General features: G+C 39.7%; 1 protein-coding gene across 2 annotated transcripts in view; it reads right to left on the reverse strand.

The window, feature by feature from the left end:
• Positions 1–19,872, reverse strand: part of crebbpb (CREB binding protein b) — a 95,577-nt gene extending 75,705 nt beyond the window's left edge. Inside the window, exons 1-2 of one of the 2 annotated variants that reach the window (XM_026916073.3) lie at positions 19,738–19,872; positions 6,540–7,177 (exon numbers count right to left, since the gene is read on the reverse strand). In XM_026916073.3, coding sequence (XP_026771874.1) covers positions 6,540–7,177; positions 19,738–19,825 — 726 coding nt within the window. In that variant the 5' untranslated portion in view covers positions 19,826–19,872. The remainder of the gene's footprint in view (positions 1–6,539; positions 7,178–19,737) is intronic. The other variant, XM_053239429.1, reaches the window with a different exon arrangement.
• Positions 19,873–23,764: the final 3,892 nt, after the last annotated feature.

The following is a 23,764-nucleotide window of genomic DNA, read 5'->3' on the forward strand; positions in this document are numbered from 1 at the left end:
AAGCTGAACTTCTGATCTCTGGTCTCATATTCATCTTTTGATCTCAAACGCAAAGATCTTCAGTTTATAGCAAAAACAAAAGACTTGGCCTTGCTGTTCCAATACTTTCCGAGGCCTTGTAGAATATTCATCCCCCTTAAAAGTCATCAGAATCATCTGGATTACAAATGACACTTACACAGACTGCATCAGCCAGCTTACCTAAGTATTCAACCCCTTCAGACAAGTACTTGGTAGAACCACATATTGCTGCAATAATAGCGTTAAATCTCTTGGGGTAAGTTCTTATATGCTTTGCACACTGTTGTGGAGTGATTTTTGCTCATTCTTTCTGGCAGATTTGCTCCAGGTTCTTCAGGTTGGTTGGATGTTGTTTGTGGACTGCAGTGTTCAAACAATGCCACAGATTCTCAATTATATTTATATCTGTACTTTGACTTGGCCACTGAAGAACATTCACCTTTTTGTTTTTGTGTTTGTTTTTTTTTTTTTTTTCAGCAGAATGAAGCAGGTTCTCTTGTAATATCACCCTGTATTTTGCTCCATTGATCCTCCCTTGAATTTTGACAAGAAACCTAGGTTCTGAGGATGAACAGCATCCCCAGAGCATGATGATACCATGACCATATTTCACACTAGGGATGGCGTTAATTGAGGTATGGGCTGTTTTAGGTTCGTCTCAAACAATATCTCGATCTTGGTCTCATCAAACCAAAAAAACACCTTCACTAGGTCACTCGCACTTCCATATGGCTCTGCTTGAGCAAAGGTTTCCTTCTAGCCACCCTGTCATACAGTCTTCAACTATGCAGAGCTCTTGAAATGGTTGTCTGGTGAACTGTCAATCCACTCTCAACCACTGTACTCCTTCAGAGTGACTTTTGGCCTCACTGTGGCTTCCCTATCCCTATCCTAATCTCCATATTATTTTGGCACTGAGTTTTGAGGGAGGGTCTTGTGTAGGTAGTGCTTGGGTGATGTGAATCAGCTTCCACTTCCCCACTATTTATCAAACAGTGCTTATTGAGATGTCCAACCTCCTTAACTTCCTTAAAATGGTCCCAAATCATCTTTTTCACTTCTTTCCTTCAGACTGACATTCTCTTCAACGACAGAGGTGGTTTTTGTTGAGAAAATGTGAGCTGTTTTAATTTCACAGGTAAAGACCAATTACAAGTCAACTCTGTCCTTGTTAAGACTCTTTCATCTGGAGTTTGAGTACTTATGCAAGCATCATTTTACTGTTTTTGATTTTCTTTGAAATATCTGACCAATAATTAATTCTGACATTGAAATGAAAATCTACTATAAAAGATACACTAAAAGAAAGACTATATACACTTTATGGCCAAGAGTATGTAGACACCTGACAATCACACCCACACGTGCTTGTCGAACATCCCATTTGAGATTTAGTACCCCATCTGATGTTATAATTAACTCCACACTTCTGGAAAGGCTTTCCACTGGATTTCAGAATGTGGCTGTGGGAATCTGCCCAATCAAGCACAAGAGCAATAGTTAGGTCAGGGCTCTGTTCAGGCCACTCAAGTTCTTCCACACCAACCTTGGCAAACCATGTCTTCACGTACCTTGTTTTGTGCACAGGGGGATTGTCATACTGGAACAGGGTTTGGGCCCCTTAGTTTCAGTGAACGGAAAATAATGCTACAGCACAGAAAGACATTTTAGACAACTGTTCTTCTAAGAGTTTGGGGAAGGCCCACATAAGGGTTTGATGGTCAGAAGTCCACATATTTTTGGTCATATAGTGTATATACATAGTATGGTCTATAAATATTTGGACATTGATAAAGATAATGTTATTTTACCCGTCTACCAGGTACTATATTGGAGTTAATAATTCATTTAATAATGAATATGAGCACAAATTGAAAACTCATCTGAGACTCATTCAAATCGAGTGAACAGATTAGGAATTACAGCACTCTTTATATGTATATATATTTATACTCTTTATATTTTGCCTACAGTTTTGCCCTTATTATGGGCAGGGCATGCTCAAATGGATTCAGGTCTGGTGATTGTCTTGGTCACTGCAGAACATTACACTTCTTTGCCTTAAAAAAAGTCTTGAGTTGCTTTGGAATTATGCTCCAGATCATCATCCATCTGCACTGTGAAGCACTGTCCAATAAGCTGTGAAGTATTTGGCTGAATCTCACCAGATAATATAGCCAGTTATACTTCAGAATTCATCTTGCTGCTTTCATCAGTCACGTCATCAATATCATCGAGAAATACAACCAGCCATACATGCCCATGGAAAATGAGCAGCTCCTTCCCTTCTCCATACTCCTCTCTTGCCGTCATTCTGGTACAAGTTGATCTTTGTCTCATCCGTCCATAAGATGTTGTTCCAGAACTGTACAGGCTTTGTAGATGTTTTTTTGGCAAACTGTAATCTGGTCTTTCTGCCTTTGAGGTTTACCAATGGTTTGTATCTTGTGGTAAACCCTCTGCATTTACCCTGATGAAGTCTACGCTTGATCATTGACTAACACAGATGATGAGCTTTCAAGCATTGCACTATTCCCCTCTCTCTCCCTATCACGGATGGAGCTCCATAAGTATCAATAGACACCACATGTTTCAAGTCAATTCCTATGCCACTCAGCATTTTCATTATTGCTACATAAAGGATCATGGAGGTTTGTCAGGGCTAAAACATCTGCACAAAACAGCCAGTGAGATACATTCAGCCTTTTCGACAGCATCACTAAGTTGCTTGAGCAAATCACCTGCAAGGATTTCCATTCGTCTTGCTACTGTGGAATCTAAACAGGGTATCTGATTTACTTTTGCTATTACTTCATCTTTTTGTGATCCTTCAAACATAACCTCCAACACTTCACTAATACATTCTTTCATTATCTATGCATCAGAAAATGGCTGTCTGTGTTTGCATAAGACTCAGGCAATTCTTAATGTGGCCTCTGTTGCCCGTTCTTGGTGTGCTGCTTTTTTAACTTTAACACGACTTGTTACTCTCATCAGGTAAAGTTTATTGGTTCTCACCTCCATGTTCTGCAGGTAATGTTGCTCAAAATACATGTACTTTGTTTCATAGCGGTGCTTAACGTTACCACTCTTAATCACCACTGCCTTGCTGCAAATTAATCACATATGTTTGGTGCTTCCAGTAGGGAGAATAAATGCATACCTGCCTGTCCAGTCATCTTTAAACACGTGGTTTTCACGGTCAACCTTTCTTTTCTTTGGATCTGACAATTTGGAACAAGCCATTTTTTGTAGCTGTTCTGACATTTACCAATTTGCAAACAGCACTCTCCAAAACTAATTAGCAAACTGACAAACGTCAAATGTTGAAACGTTGTTACATTAGGACCGGAGACTGTGGAAATACAGCGTTGTCATAGTGATGCAGATGATTGGACATTGTTGTCACATGCCAACAGTTAAGAACAGAAGGGGAGCAAAAGTACTAAAGTCCTGGCTATCTTTTTTGCCTGTTGCAGACATTTAACATGCTAGCTTGGCATTCACACCAAACCTTTATACACATATACTTACACAATCACTTAGCCAGGTGTCAGATAACTAGCATAAAGACTTAGATCTCAATCTGGACCGGAGACCGCCTATTAAGTACCCCAATTGGTATTTTTATATTTTATACGTTTTATATATATATTTTTATATATATATATATATATATATATATATATATATATATATATATATATATATATATATATATATATACATACACACACACACACACACACACATACACACACACACACATACACACACACATATATAAAATTCCAATCAGCCATAACATTAAAGCCACAGGTGTGCTGTGGCATGTGGCACCAAGATGTCAGCAGCAGATCCTTTAAGTCCTGTAAGTCACAAGTGGGGCATCCATGGGGCCTCCATTGACCAGACTTGTTTGTACAACAAATCTCACAGATGCCCGATCGGATTGAGATCTGGGGAATTTTTAGGCCAAGACAACACCGTGAACTCTTTGTCATGTTCTTCAAACCATTCCTGAACAACTTTTTCAGTGTGGCAGGGCGCATTATCCTGCTGAAAGAGGCTACTTCCATTAGGGAACACCGTTGCCATGAAGGGGTGCAATTGGTTTGCAACAATGTTTAGGTAGGTTGTACATGCCAAAGTAACATCCATATGAATGACAGGACCCAAGGTTTCCCAGCAGAACACTGGCCAGAGCACCACACTGCCTCCACTGATTCATCAGACCAGGACACCTTCCATTCTATGTTCCAGTTCTGATGCTCATATGCCCATTGTAGGCGCTTTCAGCAGTGGACAGGGGTCAGCATGGACACCCTGACCGGTCTGCGGCTACGCATCCCCATACGCAGCAAGCTGCACTGTGTGTTGGCACCTTTATATAATAGCCAGCATTAACTTTTTCAGCAGTGTGTGCTACAGTAGCTCTTCTGTGGGATTGGACCAGACAGACTAGCCTTCTCTCCCCACTCACATCAGTGAGCCTTGGGCGCCCATGAACCTCTCGCCGGTTCACTGGTTTTCCTTCCTTGAACCAGGTAGGTTCCTTCCTTGGTAGGTACTAACCACTGCATACCAGGATCACCTCCATGAGACTTGTTGTTTTGGAGATGCTCTGACCCAGTCGTCTAACCATCACAATCTGGTCCTTGTCAAATTCGCTCAGTTCCATACACTTGCCCATTTTTCCTGCTTCCAACTTTGAGAACTGACTGTTCACTTGCCTTGACAGGTGCCATTGTAACGAGATAATCAATGTTATTCACTTCACCTGTCAGTGGTTTTAATGTTATGGCTGACCTGTGTGTGTGTTTATATGTATGTATGTATGTATGTATGTATGTATGTACGTACGTGTGTATATGTACATACACACACACACACACACACACACACACACACACACCCACCCATCCACCCACCCACCAGAAAATACTCTCTTTTTTATATTTAAAATAAATAAATAAATAAATAAAACAGGATTTATTGTAATTTCCCCCTATTATTAACGTGTTGTTTTAATCTTTTCAATATTTCTTAGCAAAGGTATCAATGTGGAAAGACTGTTCATAGTGGATTGTGCCATAAATGATTAGGCTATATAAAAAAAAAAATTTGCGTCATCACCGCTTCTATTCTATTAATCCATCTTAAATGCACAAGCATACTCACCAATTTAATTGTACAGATGAGAAAAACAAGTATGACTCCGCACTCGGACTCCGCACTCGGACTCCGCACTCGGACTCCGCACTCGGACTCCGCACTCGGACTCCGCACTCGGACTCCGCAGAGTGCACATATATACGGCGGTTAACGGTAACTACCTTCAGATGGCTACGTTTTAGAATTCCTGTGAATTCTGGAGAGCGTTAAAATTTTGCGCAGTGGTATACAGTGGTGTAGGTTATCCCACCTTTTTGTTCTCATGCAAACAAGCCCAGAATCAATCCTGGGTACAGACTCGATTAGGGGTGCGCAATATGTATCATCTACGATATCTTAATTGTTGTTTTAACGATGTGCGAGCTGACATTATCGAGTATTTCACTGACTTTGAAAGAATAAATTTTAAAAAATGACTTAAGTCCCCACGTATTCACTGCGTGATTTAGCCTAGTAAGATAGACTACTGAGCATGAGCATTAAGAGTGATGTAGCCTATTATAATGCAGTATGCAAGTTAAGCTAGAGTAGCTGCCTAAAAATGCATGACTGTAGCTAAAAATGAGTGAACAAACAGCACCAGGAGACAAAATACAGACACCACAGCCTCACAACCTACATCGTTAGATTTAATTGGTAGTCGTGGGTCATCCTGGCTTGGCTTTGAAAAGGCAGCTCTTGCTCACAAGACAACAGTCTACAAACTATGTTGGAAAACAGATGCCATTAAAGACAGCTTGACAGCTAACTTGTTTCACCATCCAAGGACTAACCACCGCACAGAATATGAAGAATATGAAAAGTTTTGGGAGTCCGCTGTGTGACACGCCTAAACCAGCCAAGGTACCAGCACAAAAACGACAAGAAAAGTAACAGATGGAAAGACAAACGCTGTCCCCATTTACATCGCAAAAGACATGGTGCCAAGTGGTTGAGAGAGATGGTTTCAAAACATATTTTATTGTTTTAACTTGAATGCTTCGGTTTTAAGTGAATAAATAAGACCTCTTTTCCTTAAATGTGTTGTTTCCATTAATATCCTTAGTAAGCAACAATTAATATCCTATTAACAAGAGCAAGCTAGTACAATATAAGACTTTTACAAACACATTTTTGAAGGATGCAAAATATCTACTTAATGTTATTGACAAAATCCCAGGAAAGAGAGATATCATTTTTTGTCAATATCGCACACCCCTAGACTCAAGTATTGAGGCCAAATATTAAAACACCACAACACTACACTTTTTCCAGGTATAATACTTGTTTTTACATCATTTAGACTGAGTCTGTATATCTTCATAATGAACATCTGCATTGGATAGCAGCAGCATCTTGTTTACCTTGTTCATGTTTCCTGCCTGCTGAGTGCTGATGGAATTGTGCACACCCATTTGTGGTGCCCCTTGGGTCAGTGTCTCTGCAAGTACACTGCCTGTCATGCTGACCCCTGCGACCCCTGGCGTGCCACCTCCTCCCACTGGTGCCCCCTGCATCGTCTGGCCCTGGTACTGTATCCCTGTTGCCACCCTGCCTCGCCCCGCTGCTGGTCCCATCAAGCCATTTAACATCTGCCCCTGCTGTGCCATGTTCTGGCCCACGAGGCCATGGCTTTGCCCACTGTTCAGCACAGTCTGGTTGAAGCCAGCGTTGATGCTCATGCCTGGGCTGCCACTGTTGCCTGGGCCACTTGATGTGCTAATGGGCTTCTGGGGCTGGGATGAGTGACTTGGTGAAGCCTGGCCCAGGGGGCTCTTGCACAGTGTGCTCAACTGCCCACCCATGCCAGGCTGCCCACCACTGCCTGACTGAAGAAGCTGTGAGAGCTGCTTGTGCTTGGTGGCAGCATCGGGCATGATGGCACCCATCCTTCCTGCAACTCCTCCATCACCGTTGGTGGGCATGGATGGCAAGACCACAACACCATTGGGGATCAGCTCATCCGGGAGATCATTCTCCAAGTCAAACAAGGACCCCAAATCTAAAATGAGAAGGGGGGGGGAGATTAAATATTACAGTCTGTGCTTAAAAAAGGATCACCAATTAAATGACAGCTTAATTAGTAATCCTTTTCAACAATTACAATGCCTGTTTTTTTGCTGTTCTCTCTCTCTTATAATTCAAATCTAGATAGCTTACCAAGCTAGCTAGTTAGAAAGTATAATCTATAGAAGCCAGAAATGTTGTCTGTTGCAGATTACTGCAGCTTTAAGACCCATTTATGCATTTTTAAGCACAGAAAAATAACAGCAGGCATATCATAACATAATGAAACTTTAGTTTTACTTTTTATATAACTTAATAGTTGAATTTATTATTAATTCTAACCAAGCACTGTGCACAGAACCATTAAGATGGCCTGCATTAAAGACACACTTTTTTTTTTTTTTTTTTTTTTTAATTCTGGTGTCATTTACTTCCTCTTTCAGTGCACAAACTCTGCTCGGAGAATACGCCCAAGCTGATGGTGTGATCAGCCATAAAACACTTGCATCAATTACATTCAACATTTAAAACGTAAGGATCAACCTACAAATGGTATTTTGCATATTTACACATTTACATTTGCCATGAGTTTTCCTTCAGATAGAATGTGACATTTAACAAATCTAATGTGAAACATTGCCAGTCTTGCCATCCACTATTGGAATTAATGACTTATGTTTAAGAATTTACATTTCAAACACTTGTGCCTATCACCAGTATCTTGTATCTAGAAGTGTCAATTAATTTAAAGATGAATTTTTGCTTTTAGAATAAATGTGTCTTTTATGAATTTTACAAAGTGTTCAGATTTCCAGACATTTCTCCTGCTCTTTATTGACTAGGCTTATCCTAGTTGTTCCACATCACCAGCTTTAAAAGGAGAAAAAATTCTGTCCTCTTTTATGGTAATGGACTGGCCTCCATTTAGGGCTGCACAAAAAATTGTATTACAATCAGTATTGTGAATAGTTTTTCAAAGTAATTAGATTTTGCAGCACATGTACTTGTGCAACCATTACCACAGAGCACCATTACTCCTCCTTATTCGCTGTGACCAATGGCCAAACCCATAAGGCATGAGACGATACACTATAGCCATGATACAAGACATATCCCAATAAGGCTTCACAAGAATGTACTTACATTTTAAAACATTTATTTTTTTAATGACAACAAATCAAACCACTGCAATATCAATGCATTGTATTTTAAGAAAATTCAATCAGGATTTACAGTATAAGGCATAGTGTTCCCCTATTAACATTACTTTAATCATTTTCAGTGTCATATGTATTTCATGGCAACGTAATTAATGTAGAAAGATGGTAGATTGTGCCTCAAATGATTAAATAACAAATTAGTTTCATCACTGCTCCTATTGCTGTCTGACATCCGTCTTAAATGCATGAGCACATTGGAGGAAACTTACACGAGACAAACATTCATGATTTCGTATATTTTCTTATCCCGCTGAAATTAATTTCTTTTTACACCACTGTAACTCACCGTGTCCACTGTCTTGTTTTGATAGTTTTTGTACTGTCTTGTGCAGTCTGCACATGTTTGCACTGTGCACTGTGTAAATATATGTAACGTCTACTGTAGTTCTGTGTTTTGTTTTATGTAGAATCTTGGTCGTGGAGGAACGTTGTTTCGTTTCACTGTGTACTAACTAGTTGTATATGGTTGAAATGACAATAAAGCCACTTGACTTGCCAGCACAACACATGGAATGCTTTTGAATAGATTGTAGACATGTGTGTGACTTACATCAAGTGCAGCAGACGAGTTGATTTTCTTTTCTTTTTTTTTTTTTTTAAATAACTAGCCATGGTAGAAAACGGAGTGCACATATACACTCCGAAAAAAAAAGAAAATCAACTCGTGTGCTGCACTTGATGTAAGTCACACACATGTCTACAATCTATTCAAAAGCATTCCATGCGTTGTGCTGGCAAGTCAAGTGGCTTTATACATGGCAGTTTATGGTAACTACCCTTTGGATGGCTATGCTACGGAGTTGCTGTGAATTCTGCACAGTGTGAAAATGTTGAGCAGTAGTGTATTATGGGCCGTCTCAGTCTTATTTATCTCAGGTTCACACGGGCCACATAGTCACATAGTTTGTCATAATGTTTCATTCTGATTAGCTTAATTTTTTTTTTTTTTGCACTATTAAGTAAGCATGCGTCGAGGAAGTTAGGTTCCCACTCACAAACTTCATGCTCTGTATCCTACTACCTTTGTTGCTGCTGCCTAGTGTTTAAGAAGACGTAGGGTTTATAATGAATATTGAAAGGAAATATCGTGATACACCTCGGAGTAGTAAAATTTGTCTTGCCAGTATTTTGTGTCTGGATATTCGAGACAATGAAATTCTGTTTCATGCCTAATGCACATTGCACCACATGACCTCATACATGCTTGTGAAGCACAGTGACACTACAGAAGAAAGCAGAGAAAAAAAACTCGATAGCTGAGTGAATTTTAAAATGACCCAAATGCCCACTTGTACTGAGAAGGACCAACAGATGTAAGTAATGTAAGAGTTTAACAAACCTTTACCATATTAGTCAAAGAATCATGTTAGAGAATCACAATCAAAAGACTCAAGTCAAAAAAATTGTGATTACATTAAGAACCATGGAGCTCTACTGCGCACACATTAGTGGTGTTCCCCAATCATGTGAAATATACTTGGGTGGAGGGACTGAAGATTTTGGGCTGGGGATCATCAGCTCCATCAGCTTAACCACAAAGGTCTATGCTTATGTTTCTATGTTTCGGTTCTGAAGCAGGAGAAAAACTGGCCAGCAGGAGCTGTCTCTGCTCTTCAGGACTGTTTTGAGCACATGTTCAGGAAAGCTGCACCTGATGGCGACTCCACCAACTTGAAGGATTACACAGCAGCTGGTCACTGTTGCTGCATATTCGTCCAAGTTGGTGGAGCAAGTGCATCAATGCTGTCACGATCTCCAAAGTGCATACAGAGGCAAAGTGTGCACAGGTGGAGAAAAACCACAGCCACTCCAAAGACACCGGCAACACGCAGCGCACGTGGAAGGGCATCCAGGCCATAGCATATTGTCCCAAGTGCTCAACAGATGATGCCAACGCATGACCCTCACACACCTGAACAAAAAGGACACTTGCGTTCAAATGCTGTTCATAGTCTTCAGTTTGGCATTCAACATAATCATTCCTCAGCACCTGATTGGAAAGTTAAGCCTGCTGGGACTGAACACCTCCCTCTGCAACTGTATCTTAGACTTTGTGGACACCTAGACCGTGGTGGGTCTCATCAGCAAGAATGACATGTCAGCGTACAGAGGTGCAGCAGCTAAGTGGTTCAGAGCCAACAACCTGTCCCAGAACATGGACAAAACAAAAGAAATGGTTGTTGTGGAGTGACCACTCTAGGCTGAATATTGATGGCTCCTCTGTGAAGACTGTGAAGAGCACAAACATCCTTGGTGTTGACCTTGCAGACCACCTCACCTGGTCCCTCAACACCAGCTCCATAGCCAAGAAAACCCAGCAGTGTCACTACTTTCTGCAAAGGCTGAGAAAAGCCCATCTCCCATCCCTATCTTCACCACATTCTACATAGGGGATATCGAGCATATTTGGAAATTGCACCGTTTTGGATCACAAGACCATTCAGAGGATAATGAGGACAGCTGAGAAGATCTTCAGGGTCTCTCTTCCCTCCATCACCGACATTTACACTACACGAGGCATCCGCAAAGCCACTAGCATTGTGGACGACCCCATGCACCACTCACACAAACTCTTCACCCTCCTGCCATCTGGCAAAAGGAACCAAAGCATTTGGGCCCTCACGGCCAGACAGGGTTAGAGTTTCTCCCCCTAAGCCATTAGACTCATCAATATCCCAGAGACTGGACTAACACCAACCCAGTCTCTCTCACACACACACACACACACACACACACACACACACACACACACACTCAACTGAACACCATTCCACTACCTCTGCAATTTTTGCATATTTCTTTCTTAAACTGCTGCTAAAACACCATAAACAAAATACTGCATTTTTGTATTGACCACCTGCATTTTTGCCTCTACTTCATGGCCAGTGAAGTTCATCTTTCTAGACCAGGGTTCCTCAATAGGTGGCCCACAGGCCACACCCAGTCCATGAGAGAGAAATGTTTGGCCCACGTCACTTTGCCGCCTACATCAAAGTAACTGTCGAATCGTGTGAAACCTGCTCGGGACTGCTGAAGTTTCACACACTCGACCTTACCTAGGTGGAACACTTGATCTTACCTACACACCAGCCATGCCTTGTCCCACTGGATACATATGTCATTTATATGACTGATCAACTATTAGTTAGTTAGCCCCTGCCACAGTAACTTGCTACATTTTTTGGCAGTTAGTTTACTTTTTTTTTTGCCTTTTTAAGATAATGAAAACATTATGCAAAAACAGTTAAATCAGAGCTCTATTTCACTCTATTTCAAAGGTTTTGGCAGGCAGTTTTGGTTTGGTTTTACCTTTAAAATTCTGTAGAAGTTTGTGTATTCCATAAAGGTTTTCAAGTTAGTAGGGGCTGAAAACTCCTGCATGGGTTAACCAGATATCTAGACAGCTATGTTAAGTATGTACAGCATCATAAATGAGAAAGTGCTATTCCCCCCCAAATGAGTTAAAGTCTGTTTTTTCCTCCCTTCTGTTTTGTACTTTTTTCCCCATTGATTTCCACAGCAAGTTTGACTTTTGGTTGCATACCTAATAAACTGAGTATCACAGAAAACTTCAACTTCATCAAATACATTTTACAAACACTATCCAGTACTAAACAACTAAATGCAAAAATGGAAATTTAATGTGGAGGTTTTTTTTTTTACTATTATTATTCACACTGCTCACAACTCTCTGCTACCAGATATTCTTTCTTGGCATGGGCAAGTAAATACAAAAGTTATTACAAAACAAAGCTTATGTAAGCTTATGCCAAGGGGAAAAGTTCTGGCAAAGTAAATGTGGACATCAGAATATATAAAAAATTACTCAAATTTTTATACTATATATTTTTTCCACCACAAGACCAACATAACCTAAAAGCAATCGTGAATTTAAGTTCCCTGTTTATTTAAAATAGTGGATTTTAAGTAGTGTGCAAACAAAACAGTGCCTGCAGGAGTTCCTCATACATACTTTTACTTGGTACAACACAGGCTTGTGCAATACAATGATTATTTAATCTTCTCTACATGATATTACACTACCACAGTATCCAATGCTGTTTACTCAGATTATATTATATTACCAGAACTGCCAAACTTTATGCATTTTACCATTGACATATGCTAGTATGAGATGTCACTCAAAAAAATTGCCAAGAGTAGTCTTTTTCTCCTCAATAAAACTATTTATAGTTACTTTATTTTAGTCTACCATAGTATATTATAGAACAATTCATTTCTTTGCCTTAAAATAGTCTACGTATGCTTCGATTCATTGTCCATCTGCACTGTGATGCGCCATCCAATGAATTTTGAAGCATTTGGCAGAAGTCTGAAATACACTTCAGAATTCATCCTTCTGCTTTCATAGCAGTCATATCATCAGTAAATAGAAGGGAACCAGTTCCACTGGCTGCCATACATGCCCATGCCGTAAGATGAGAAGGCATGCTTCAGATCATGAGCAGTTCCTTCCCTTCTCCATACTTAATTCTCTTCCTATCATTCTGGTACAATTTGATCTTTGTTTCATCTGTCCATAGGTTGTTGTTTCAGAACTGTGTGGGCTTTTAAAAAAAAAAAAAAAAAAAAAAAAAAAAAAAAAAGATGTTTCTGGCAATCTCTAATCTGGTCCTGCCAACTGTTCTAAAGAGGTTTTTCTCTTATCAGGGAAAGAATTCTTCTTTCATCCAAATTGTTTTCCATGGCCTTTTGGTGTTCCTGAGCTCACCAGTGTGTTGTTTCTTTTAAAGAATGTACCAAATAGTTGACTTGGCCACACCCAGTGTTTCTGGTGTCACTCTGATGTCTGATTTTTTGTTTTGGTTTTTCAGCCTAATGATGGCTTCACTGGCAGTGAGAGCTCTTTGGACTTCATATTGAGAGTTAACAGCAACAGATTCCAAATAGAAATGCTACATGTGAAATCATCTGTAGACCTAATATCTGCTTACTTGTAAGTGAAATTATGAAGGAATAACACACCTGGCCATGGAGCAGCTGAGCAGCCAACTGTCCAAAACTTTTGGCCCCTTACAAAGGGATGGACCACATATAAAAAGTGCTGTAACTTCTACAATGAAACAAGCCTCAACTTAAATCTGAAAATCTGCACTTTGAGCTCATATTCATTATTTAATTTCACTCCAATATGCTGTGGTAGACAGCTAAAATAATAATAACTTTGTCAATGTCAAAATATTTTTGGACCTGATGGTATATTACTGGTTATTTCTATTGGTCATTTTACATAAGGTAAAATACAACACAATCTTTCCAGACATGCGCATACGCAGTCCATTAAAAAAATTACTGAAATGACAGAATTGGACTCAATTAAAATATCAGAGATACTCTGGTATTATTTAAATTACCCAACTCCCATCTAAAGCTTTTTCAAACAAATCATGTTCTTATAAGCAAAAGAGACAGTGGCTGCAAGGAAAGGTGGCACGCTGAGAGAAAAAACATGGGAAACCATGACACCATAACACCGGTAGCCTATGAACTGGAATCATACAAAACACAATGGTTAAATAAATTTTAAAAATTCACTGTGACAACAATATAATGAGGATGGGAGGATATCAGATAGACAGTTGCATGTCCTGTCCTTACATTCATCCATCTCAAAGTGCCCATTTGTATGGAAACTGCCTTCTTTCATGTCCTGGATTTCCTAATTTTTTCACAAGAAAAAAACAAAAACAAATTCAAATTAACCATAAATAATTCTTTTTGATCCCTTTACTTCAAATTAAATTATCTTAATTATGCCTGTGAGTGCAGTTCTAGTGTGTAGCCACTTCAGCAGCAATGCAGCATGAGTAGAAAGTATAGTAATAGTTTCAACGTAGTGCTGGGTGATTCTCATGATTAATTTGCTTATTTCTAATTAACGTTAACGCGATTTTCAAAAATGTTCCAACCGAGACTGTACATATTTTATATATAATGTGTGTGTGTGTGTGTGTGTGTGTATATATATACACACACACACACACACACACACACACACACACACACACACACTTATATATATATATATATATAAACAAAATTACAAAAACACCATCATTGTCCAAATACTTGGATACTAAGTATTTGGACAATGATGGAGTTTCTGTGATTTTGCCTTTATATACCACCACAACGGATTTGAATAAAACAGTCAAGATGTGATCGAAGTGTAGACTTTCAGCTTTAAGAGGTTCCACAAAAATAAGGCATTTGCCATTTAGGAATTACAGCCATTTTAAGCAAAGTACTTCCATTTTCAGGGGCTCAAAGGTATTTGGACAATTGACTGACAAGAAGTTAATTGACCAGGTGTGGTCCACTCCCTCATTACTTCAAGACAAATGAAGCAGATAAAAGGTCTGGAATTGATATCAGGTATTGAGTTGGCATTTGGCAGCTGTTCGACTGAAGCTACCAATATGAAGTCCAAGGAGATCTCAGTGCAAGTGAAGGAGGCCATCACTAGGATGGAAAAACAACATAAACCTATAAGAGAGATAGCAAAAACCTTAGATGTGGCCAAAACAGCAATTTGGTACATTCTTAAGAAGGAATGCACTGGTGAGCTCAGCAACATCTAAAGGCCTGGAAGACCACGGAAAACAACTAAAGTGGAGGATCGCAGAATCCTTTCCTTGGTGAAGGAAAACCCCTTCACAACATCAACAGAAGTCAAGAATACTCTGGAGAAGGTAGGTGTATCATTGTCAAAATCTAAAATCAAGAGACATCTTCATGAATGTAAATACAGAGGGTTTACAACAAGGTGCAAACCACTGGTAACATTCAAGAACAGGAAAGCCAGATTAGACTTTGCCAGAAAAAAGCCTCCCATGTTCTGGAATAAGATTCTTTGGACTGGTGAAACCAAGATTAACTTGTACCAGAATGATGGGAAGAGAAAAGTATGGCGAAAGAAAGGAACAGCTCATGATCCAAAGTATACCACATCATGTGTCAAACATGGTGGAGGCAGTGTTATGGCATGGGCATGTATGGCTGCCAATGGAACGGGTCACTGGTGTTTATTGATGATGTGACTGCTGACAGAAGTAGCAAGATGAATTCTGAAGTTTATAGGGCTATACTCTCTGCTCACATTCAGCCAAATGCTACAAAACTGATAGGACACCGCTTCACACTGCAGGTGGATAATGACCCTAAACGGACTGCAAATGCAGGCAGTGTGGTGCTCTGGGCAATGTTCTGCTGGAAAACTTGAGGTCCTGGCATTCATGTGGATGCTATTTTGACACATACCACCTACCTAAACATTGTTGCAGACCAGGTACACCCCTTCATGGCAACGGTATTCCCTAATGAAAGTGACCTCTTTCGGCAGGATAACGCGCCCTGCCACACTAAAAATTGTTCAGGAATGGTTCGAGGAACATGACAAAGAGTTCAAGGTGTTGACCTCCCCACATCTCAATCCAATCGAACATCCGTGGGGTGTGCTGGCCATCAAGTCCGATCCATGGAGGCTCCACCTTGCAACTTACAGGACTTAAAGGATCCACTGTTAACGTCTTTGTGCCAGATACCACCGCACACCTTCAGGGATCTAGTGGAGTCCGTGCCTCGACGGGTCAGGGCTGTTTTGGCAGCAAAAGGGGGACCAACACAATATTAGGCAGGTGGTCATAATGTTATGGCTGATCAGTGTGTGTGTATACATATATTACACATACACACACATACATATTTAAATTTTTTAATCAAAACATATGTAAATGCCATTTAAAAGTTTAAACCAAAATGAAAGAAAAACATAGCCTTTTTAACCTGAAGCTACAGCCTGCACTTCTCCCAATCACTGCATGAAAAAAAAAACACCAAGACAAACAGGCAGCACTTCGCCAAGGACTGAGCTCATGTCAAACAAAAGTTCAAATATCACTTCAGATACATGGAATAGGTACAGGTTTGAAAAGTCAGACGAACAAGTTATGTAAAATATAATGCCGTATTACAACCTAAGCAGTAATTCGACTAGACATGGTCCCCATTTACTCTTTCAAGAAAGTAGGGTTAAAATCCTTTCTTTAAATATCTTTAAAGAAATAAATATATTTAAAAGAACCATTGTTTGCACTTTTTGCTATAGATGGTGCTGTTACTATTTTCCCAAAGTCCATTATAATAAATAAAAAAAAAGCTTTATGAATACATTGCGTAATTTTTCAACCGCATTACGTAAGAACTAAAAAAATCAAAACCAAAAACGTAATCCAGAATTGTTCATAAAGTTGAAAATTTGAGATTTTTATTTTTATTTTTTTTTTTGCAATATTGCCCAGCCCTGTTTCAACATAAACTATTGCTAGTATTGGAATTTTATGCAGCGAACACAGACACAGACGGAGTGATACAAACAATTAAATGTTGTGCTGTTATAATAAACATCAGCACTACTGGAACACAACTTGTCCATTCAAATTAGTGGACCAGACCGGAACTAACTGTTGTATAAAGCTGATATGACTATGGCCATAGTCATTTTTTACATGCATGTTCGCCTACACAGCTTGATAAACTTTCACTCTCATTGCTGCTGAAGTTGGTTTCATTCTCGACATTCACTTTTTCCAATGCCAACAGCATTCAAACTCAGCCTGCAAAAGATTTTAAAGACTTATATCTTAGCTGATTGGACGGTTATGTCTACACTCTTATTTTCCCATTTATGTTGTATTTCAATATTTTTTACTGTGCATCTCACTGTCTTTAACGGGACAAGACTTAGCAGGTTAATTAAACTCTAAGTTTGAATGAAGCAAACCTAGAAATTTTACTGATGAAGAAGCACCCAAATTTCAACCACCGAAAACTGAAAATGCCAAAAAAAAAAAAAAAAAAAGAGGCAAAAGGACGGGAAAAATTTTCATTTTTACACCTGTGATGTGAAATCTGACATTCATTTCACTTTCAATGAAAGCCATTTTTAAGCACTGTTCATTGCAAGTATCAACTTGGTGTACAACATCCAAAGACTTTGCAAATACAGGTTTGATAACTTGATCACAGCACCCCATTCAATATACAGCAAAACAACAAAAGCTAAAAGTAAAAAATTTCCTGCTAGAACACTGACATCATTTGTAGTCACAGTTGTTGAAAAAATCTACAAACGACAGTGACAAAATGCAAAATACAACTAAAAAAAATAAAAATAAGGAATTCATTGCCTCGGATAACCAAGTATTCTCTGCTGTACACTGAAATGGTGTACTTAGACTCATTGCTGTTTAAGCCCAGGGAAAGAGTTTTTTATACTACTAGATGCGACTATACAACTATTTTTTGCATAGCCTACAGCAGGGGTGGAAAAAATCATTGTCCATGTCCGGACTACTCATTTTCAGCCTATTCATATGAATTTTTCTGGTTGTAAGTTTAAAAAACAGAAAAGAAAAAAAAAATGCACACATCAGGCATGATCTGGCTGTCACAGTGTTGCCAGTGAGACATGGTCATTAGATTTGGCAAATCTTTACACCCCTTTAGTGACTTTACTTCAAAAAAGAGCCTAGCGGCAAATCTAGCGCCTTTTTTTTTTTAGCAGCAGTGATTGCTGTACAGTTCTCCAGCTCACATCACAGCTGCTGGTTTTATGAGTTAAGACTGCAAGTTTACTTGACTCACCATCAGTGTGTAAAGCCTGACCAGCTGCGCTTGTGAGTTACTCCGTTGGTTCCATCCACAGTTTAACAGTCTACATAACAACTATGTACAAGTTTGCCTCATTTTGTCTGTGTTCTTGATCAAAGATACAGTATTTTTTCCAATGTGGTAAGTTTGTGGTGTCATGACCAAAGATGACTTCTTTCTATAAAAAGTAAATTATATTATTTTCTATTCTGGTAAACCTATATTCTGTTCTATTTTATTTTATTCTAAGTGTCTTCTGAAAATCTCTGTTCTTCATATACCCTACTTTGTAATTTGATATACAAATGATAATGATTTTTGGGCTGGCGACAGAGATACGAACTTGCATGGACCACAGACTCGGATGAAAACTTAAGGTGCAATAAAAGTGGAATATTGGCAAACACTATAAAATGTGTTGAAGTCATGGGTCCTGTGAACAGATGCTTATTACCCTACTATCATCAGTCAGCAAAGTCACAGGACATGAAAGCTCACAATTCTCAGTAGCTCAGTATTCTTTCTTCAGAGACATTTTTGCAAACAAATAAATCAACTACCACTTGCTTAATATCTGACATATCATATATTCAACATCATTAACTTTGCTTGGGACAATCACAAGCAGTATGAAGCTGCTTCTGTCCAATAACTGCTAACAATGTCACAAAGTGAGTTTAAGTTTAGCTGTAGTCAATGTTTTTCAGGTTTAAGAATAGTGGTATTTGAATTCAGAGCCTTTGACAACGAACAGAGCAACATACTTATAACTGCTTCCTTTTGTCTACCTAAATTTACCTGGAAGGTTAAGTATTTTAACATTCTAATTCATATATCAAATTAATTAACTCTGCAGGGTAACCCAAGTCTAGGCAAGTAAGTGATAATTCGCATGTATTAGGCATGGGATCACACGGTAGTATGATGGCACAGTGAATAGATCACGTTGGGAAAAGATGAACTCCTTGAAACAGGGATAAAATAGACTAGGTGAAAAATCATAATATACATTATTTTTATTCTACATTGGATTGCTGAACTATTAAAGGCTAAAAGCTATCCTCATAATCCAATTTTAAAAATATTCGAACAATTTCGGTAATCACATAATTTAATATCTGCAATGCCACTATAGTCTTGCCTAATTTAATGTGGTCGTCTTTTAATGTGAAGCACTTATCGTCATACACCAAAAACTGTGATTACGTTGTTCAGTTACGATGCCATGTTTTACACCGTTCCAGTTCTAGCGCTGCACAATGTCCGTAGTTTGGTTAGTTAATCACAGCCAGGGATTTAAAATGCCGCCAGCTCTACTTGCTGTGTTGACTGCACATCTTCTGCAATTATAATAGAGAATTAGCATGTATCTAGACTTGTATTGATAAAAACAAACTTATGCACAATGACAAAGGTGTAAACAGATATAGGTAAACAATGGTTTAAAAACTGGGAGCAGTGAGACTGCAGCTGTTACGACTGGAAGCGTGTCTGATCTGCCTATTCTTCCCAGCTCTAAAAGAAGCTAGATTATTACCAGCTAATGAGGAACATTAGCCTAGGCTGCTAACGAGCCTGCCATGTCTGTAGCATGGGTGAATCAAATGAGATTTCTCAGAAGGCTTTATATGCTATGATTATAAGGCTTGTTGGCTTTTCTTACCTGGGCCGTCGGATGAAGACAGAGCAGGTGAATTGAGCTTTGGACGCTTTGCGTTGGGAGGTCCCATATCCATGATGTTGTCAGCCATTCTGATAATGAGTTTTGCTGTATTGAGGCTTGTTTTCGCGGTTGGGGGGCGGGGGGGGGGAGTATGTAAGTTTTGGCGTCGCAGATCAGATCTTAGTGCTCGGGCAAAAATAACTAAGTTAGTAGCACTAGCGAGTACTACTAGCCAGCTGAAATTGGCTCAAGAGACAAGCAACAGCGCCCCACTTCGCCACTTCCATTCACCCCATGATAATTCACGACCAGGTACCTTCATAATTATTCTTATTTAGCTACCAAGAATATTTCGGTCGTTTATTAAAAAAGAACAAATATAAAATAAATTAAAAAAACAAAGAAAACAATCGAGTCTTGAACGCCTTACGTCATCGGTGTATCTCCAAAGAACCGATCATCTCCAAGTAAAAATAAATTGCTTCGAGACCCATTTCGAACTCTGGTAAAATTAACAATTACCGAAAATTATTTTCTACATGTACAGTTTTTACAAATCCAGCGCAGCATAAATTGTATATGGCATAATGAGCGAAATTGTGAGAAGCAGCGCTTGTTGAAGGGGGAAATCAGACATTCGGGGGTTTCCAGTAGACAAAAACAGACCCATTTTAACCCCATCCATCAGAACAGGCCTCGAAATTCACCACATCTCTTCTGTCTATAACCACGGAACTATACAGGCCTAGTCTGAATTCTTCGCATCTACATAACTATAATTATGCTCTTCGAAATCCCAATTCTCGTCGGCGACAAGATGGCGGCTGTTAAATCCTTCTACACAAAAAGTTTTTTTTTTCTTTTCCAGGCAGACTGTGGAGGAGGAGGAGGAGCTGTGCGGCCACGCCTTTACTCCCGCGTCACACTACCAAGGGGGCGGGGAGCGGGGAGCGGGTAGGGGTGCCACAGAAAACCACAATAGAACCATACACATTTCGTTAGTCTAGAGCCAGCACATTTACATAGAACGCACTATTTGGTTTTGACATGAATTAATTAACATTATTATTATTATTATTATTATTATTATTATTATTATTATTACAAGAGCATCAGTCTGTAATCAAGGCATAAATCTTTTTTTTTTTTAATCAAAAACCCAATATTAATGTCATGTTTTCCCTGGGACATTCATTCATATGCAGTATACAGTATCATATACAGTAAGCACTTTATCCTCAGGGTTGATCCAGAGTCTATCCCAGGAGCACTGGGACACATCCTGGAAGGGATGCCAGTCCACTGCAGGACCCCATACCCACACACACCTAGGGGCAATTTAGCATAGCTAATCAACTTACCATAATGTTTTTGGAAGGTGGGAGGAAACTCACATGGACACAGGAAGAACACATGAAACTCCATGCAGAGCTGAGCTCAGGATCAAATCAGAGGTCCCAGAGCTGTGAAATAGCAATGCTACCTACTATGCCACCCCATTTCCCTGGTAATCTATGATAAAAATGTGCAGAAGTATAATTGAGATTTTAAGCAAGTCTCAATCATTATGGTTGAGAGACATACTAATGATTTTCAATAGTATTTTATTTACAGTGTACACTTATAATTATTAAAAGGCATCACACTACCTTTTCCAATAGGTTTCCAAATCAGTACTTGTATATGCTCTAGGCAAGATCACTACATCATGGCTTGATTATTGCAATTCCCTTTACATGGGAGTTAGTCTTTGCTTTCCTACAACTTGTCCAAAATACCACAGCTAGACTTCTTACTGGTACAAGAATAAGAGATAGTATTTCACCAGTCATAGCATAGAATCAATTTTAAAATTTTACTGCTTGTTTTAAGCCACTACCTGGTCTGGCTCCAGAATACATTAGCGATATGATTAGTCCTTATACGTCAGGCAAGGCACTTCGATCTACTAATAAATTACTGCTTACCGCACCACACTCACAATTAAAACACGAGGGCATTCTCAGTAGCTGCCCCTAGACTGCGGAATATGCTACCTTTTAGAGCAAAATCTGCTTCAACTACTGATGAATTTAAATCTTACCTTAAAACCCATCTTTTCTCCTTGGCACATGACTGTATCTAACCCTTGGTATTTTGTGCCATGTGTCCAATTAATCATTTTATTACAGGGATTTATACTCTGTATATTTTATTATCTTTTAGTGTGTTTTTGTTTTATGTTTTGTTTTCTTGTGCTGTAATTTTGATGTGCCTTTTTAATTTCAATTCCTCTCAGCTGTACAACACTTTGGTCAGCTTCGGCTGTTTTAAATGTGCTCAAGACTTTTTGTCAATGAGGAAAATTCCCAGTGTATGATGATACAGCCATTACATAAGAAAGCCTGAATATACGGTCTGTGATACATGTATGTAAAATTAAGACCTTTATTACACTCCTGGCAGGTGTAACGGCCAAAACTATGTATTTGCATGCATCGCATTATTGTGAGGTGTGCCATTTAAGAGACTGATCACTTCACTTATAACGCGCGCTATGTGGTGGTAACGTGGAAGGACTACGTGTCTGTGTAATGAGAACCACCGTGGATGATAAGTTTGCTCTGCCTTCTTGTTTTTTTTTTTTGTCTTTACTTTTATTTGTAACGCCAAGAAAGAGTTAATCGCTCATGTGTGAGGGGATCACATTGCCGTGTACCAGCCATTAAATGTGTGGGACACCAACTCTTCATTTTCCATCTCTTTCATTTCATGGATTTAACGAGTTATCCAGGACAGAGCATTACACAGGGTGCTCAGAGGATGTGCAGACCAGCTGGCAGATGTTTTCACGGGTATCTTCAACACCTCCCTCAGCAGCACCGTGGTTCCGACGTGCTTCAAGGCCACCACCATCGTCCCCGTGCCAAAGAAGTCTTCAGTGTCCTGCCTCAACGACTACCGTCCCATTGCACTTACACCCATCGTCATGAAGTGCTTCGAGAGGCTCATCATGAGGCACATCAAGACCCTGCTGCCCCTCTCACTGGACCCCCTGCAATTCACTTACCGCCCCAACCGCTCAACAGATGACGCCATCACAACCACCCTCCATCTGGCCCTCACCCACCTGGACAATAAAGACACATATGTTCAAAAGCTGTTCATAGACTTCAGTTCAGCATTCAACACAATCATTCCTCAGCATCTGATTGGAAAGCTGAACCTGCTGGGCCTGAACACCTCCCTCTGCAACTGGATCCTGGACTTCCCGACTGGAAGACCTCAGTCAGTCCGGATCGGGAACAGCATCTCCAACACCACGAATCTGAGCACTGGGGCCCCAAAGGGCTGTGTGCTCAGTCCATTGCTGTTCACTCTGCTGACTCACGACTGTGTAGCAATGCACAGCTCGAATCACATCATCAAGTTCGCCGATGACACGACCGTGGTGGGTCTCATCAGCAAGAGCGACGAGTCAGCATACAGAGAGGAGGTGCAGCGGCTAACAGACTGGTGCAGAGCCAACAACCTGTCTCTGAACGTGGACAAAACTAAAGAGGTGGTTGTTGACTTCAGAAGAGCACAGAACGACCACTCTCCGCTGAACATCGGTGGCTCCTCCTTGGAGATCGTCAAGATGGAGATCACCCGTGGAGATCGTCACTCCTTTCTTTCAGACTGATAGTCTCTATAATGACGGCTCAACTGAGGTGTTTTTTGTTCAAAAAAAAGGGGGCTCAATATAAGTCAATTGTGTCCTTGTTAAAACAATATCTTTCATCTGGAGCATCTGGAACCTGGGGGGGGGGGAGGGGGAAAATTCACTGTTAGAGAACAAGAGTTTGCAATAAAAATACTGACAGGAAGAAAATGTGTACTTATCGTTTGTTATTCAGACAAAACTGATAAATTCCAGGGGGATCGAATACTTTTGCCCAGCCACTGTATATCCAGAGATAATATAGCAGGGTGACTTAACTTTAGTGTCCCGATGAGCGTAATGCACATATATATTTGGAACATATTTGAAATACTAGAAAAACAC

Source organism: Pangasianodon hypophthalmus, chromosome 13 (assembly GCF_027358585.1).
Source record: "Pangasianodon hypophthalmus isolate fPanHyp1 chromosome 13, fPanHyp1.pri, whole genome shotgun sequence".
NCBI classification, from domain to species: Eukaryota; Metazoa; Chordata; class Actinopteri; order Siluriformes; family Pangasiidae; genus Pangasianodon; species Pangasianodon hypophthalmus.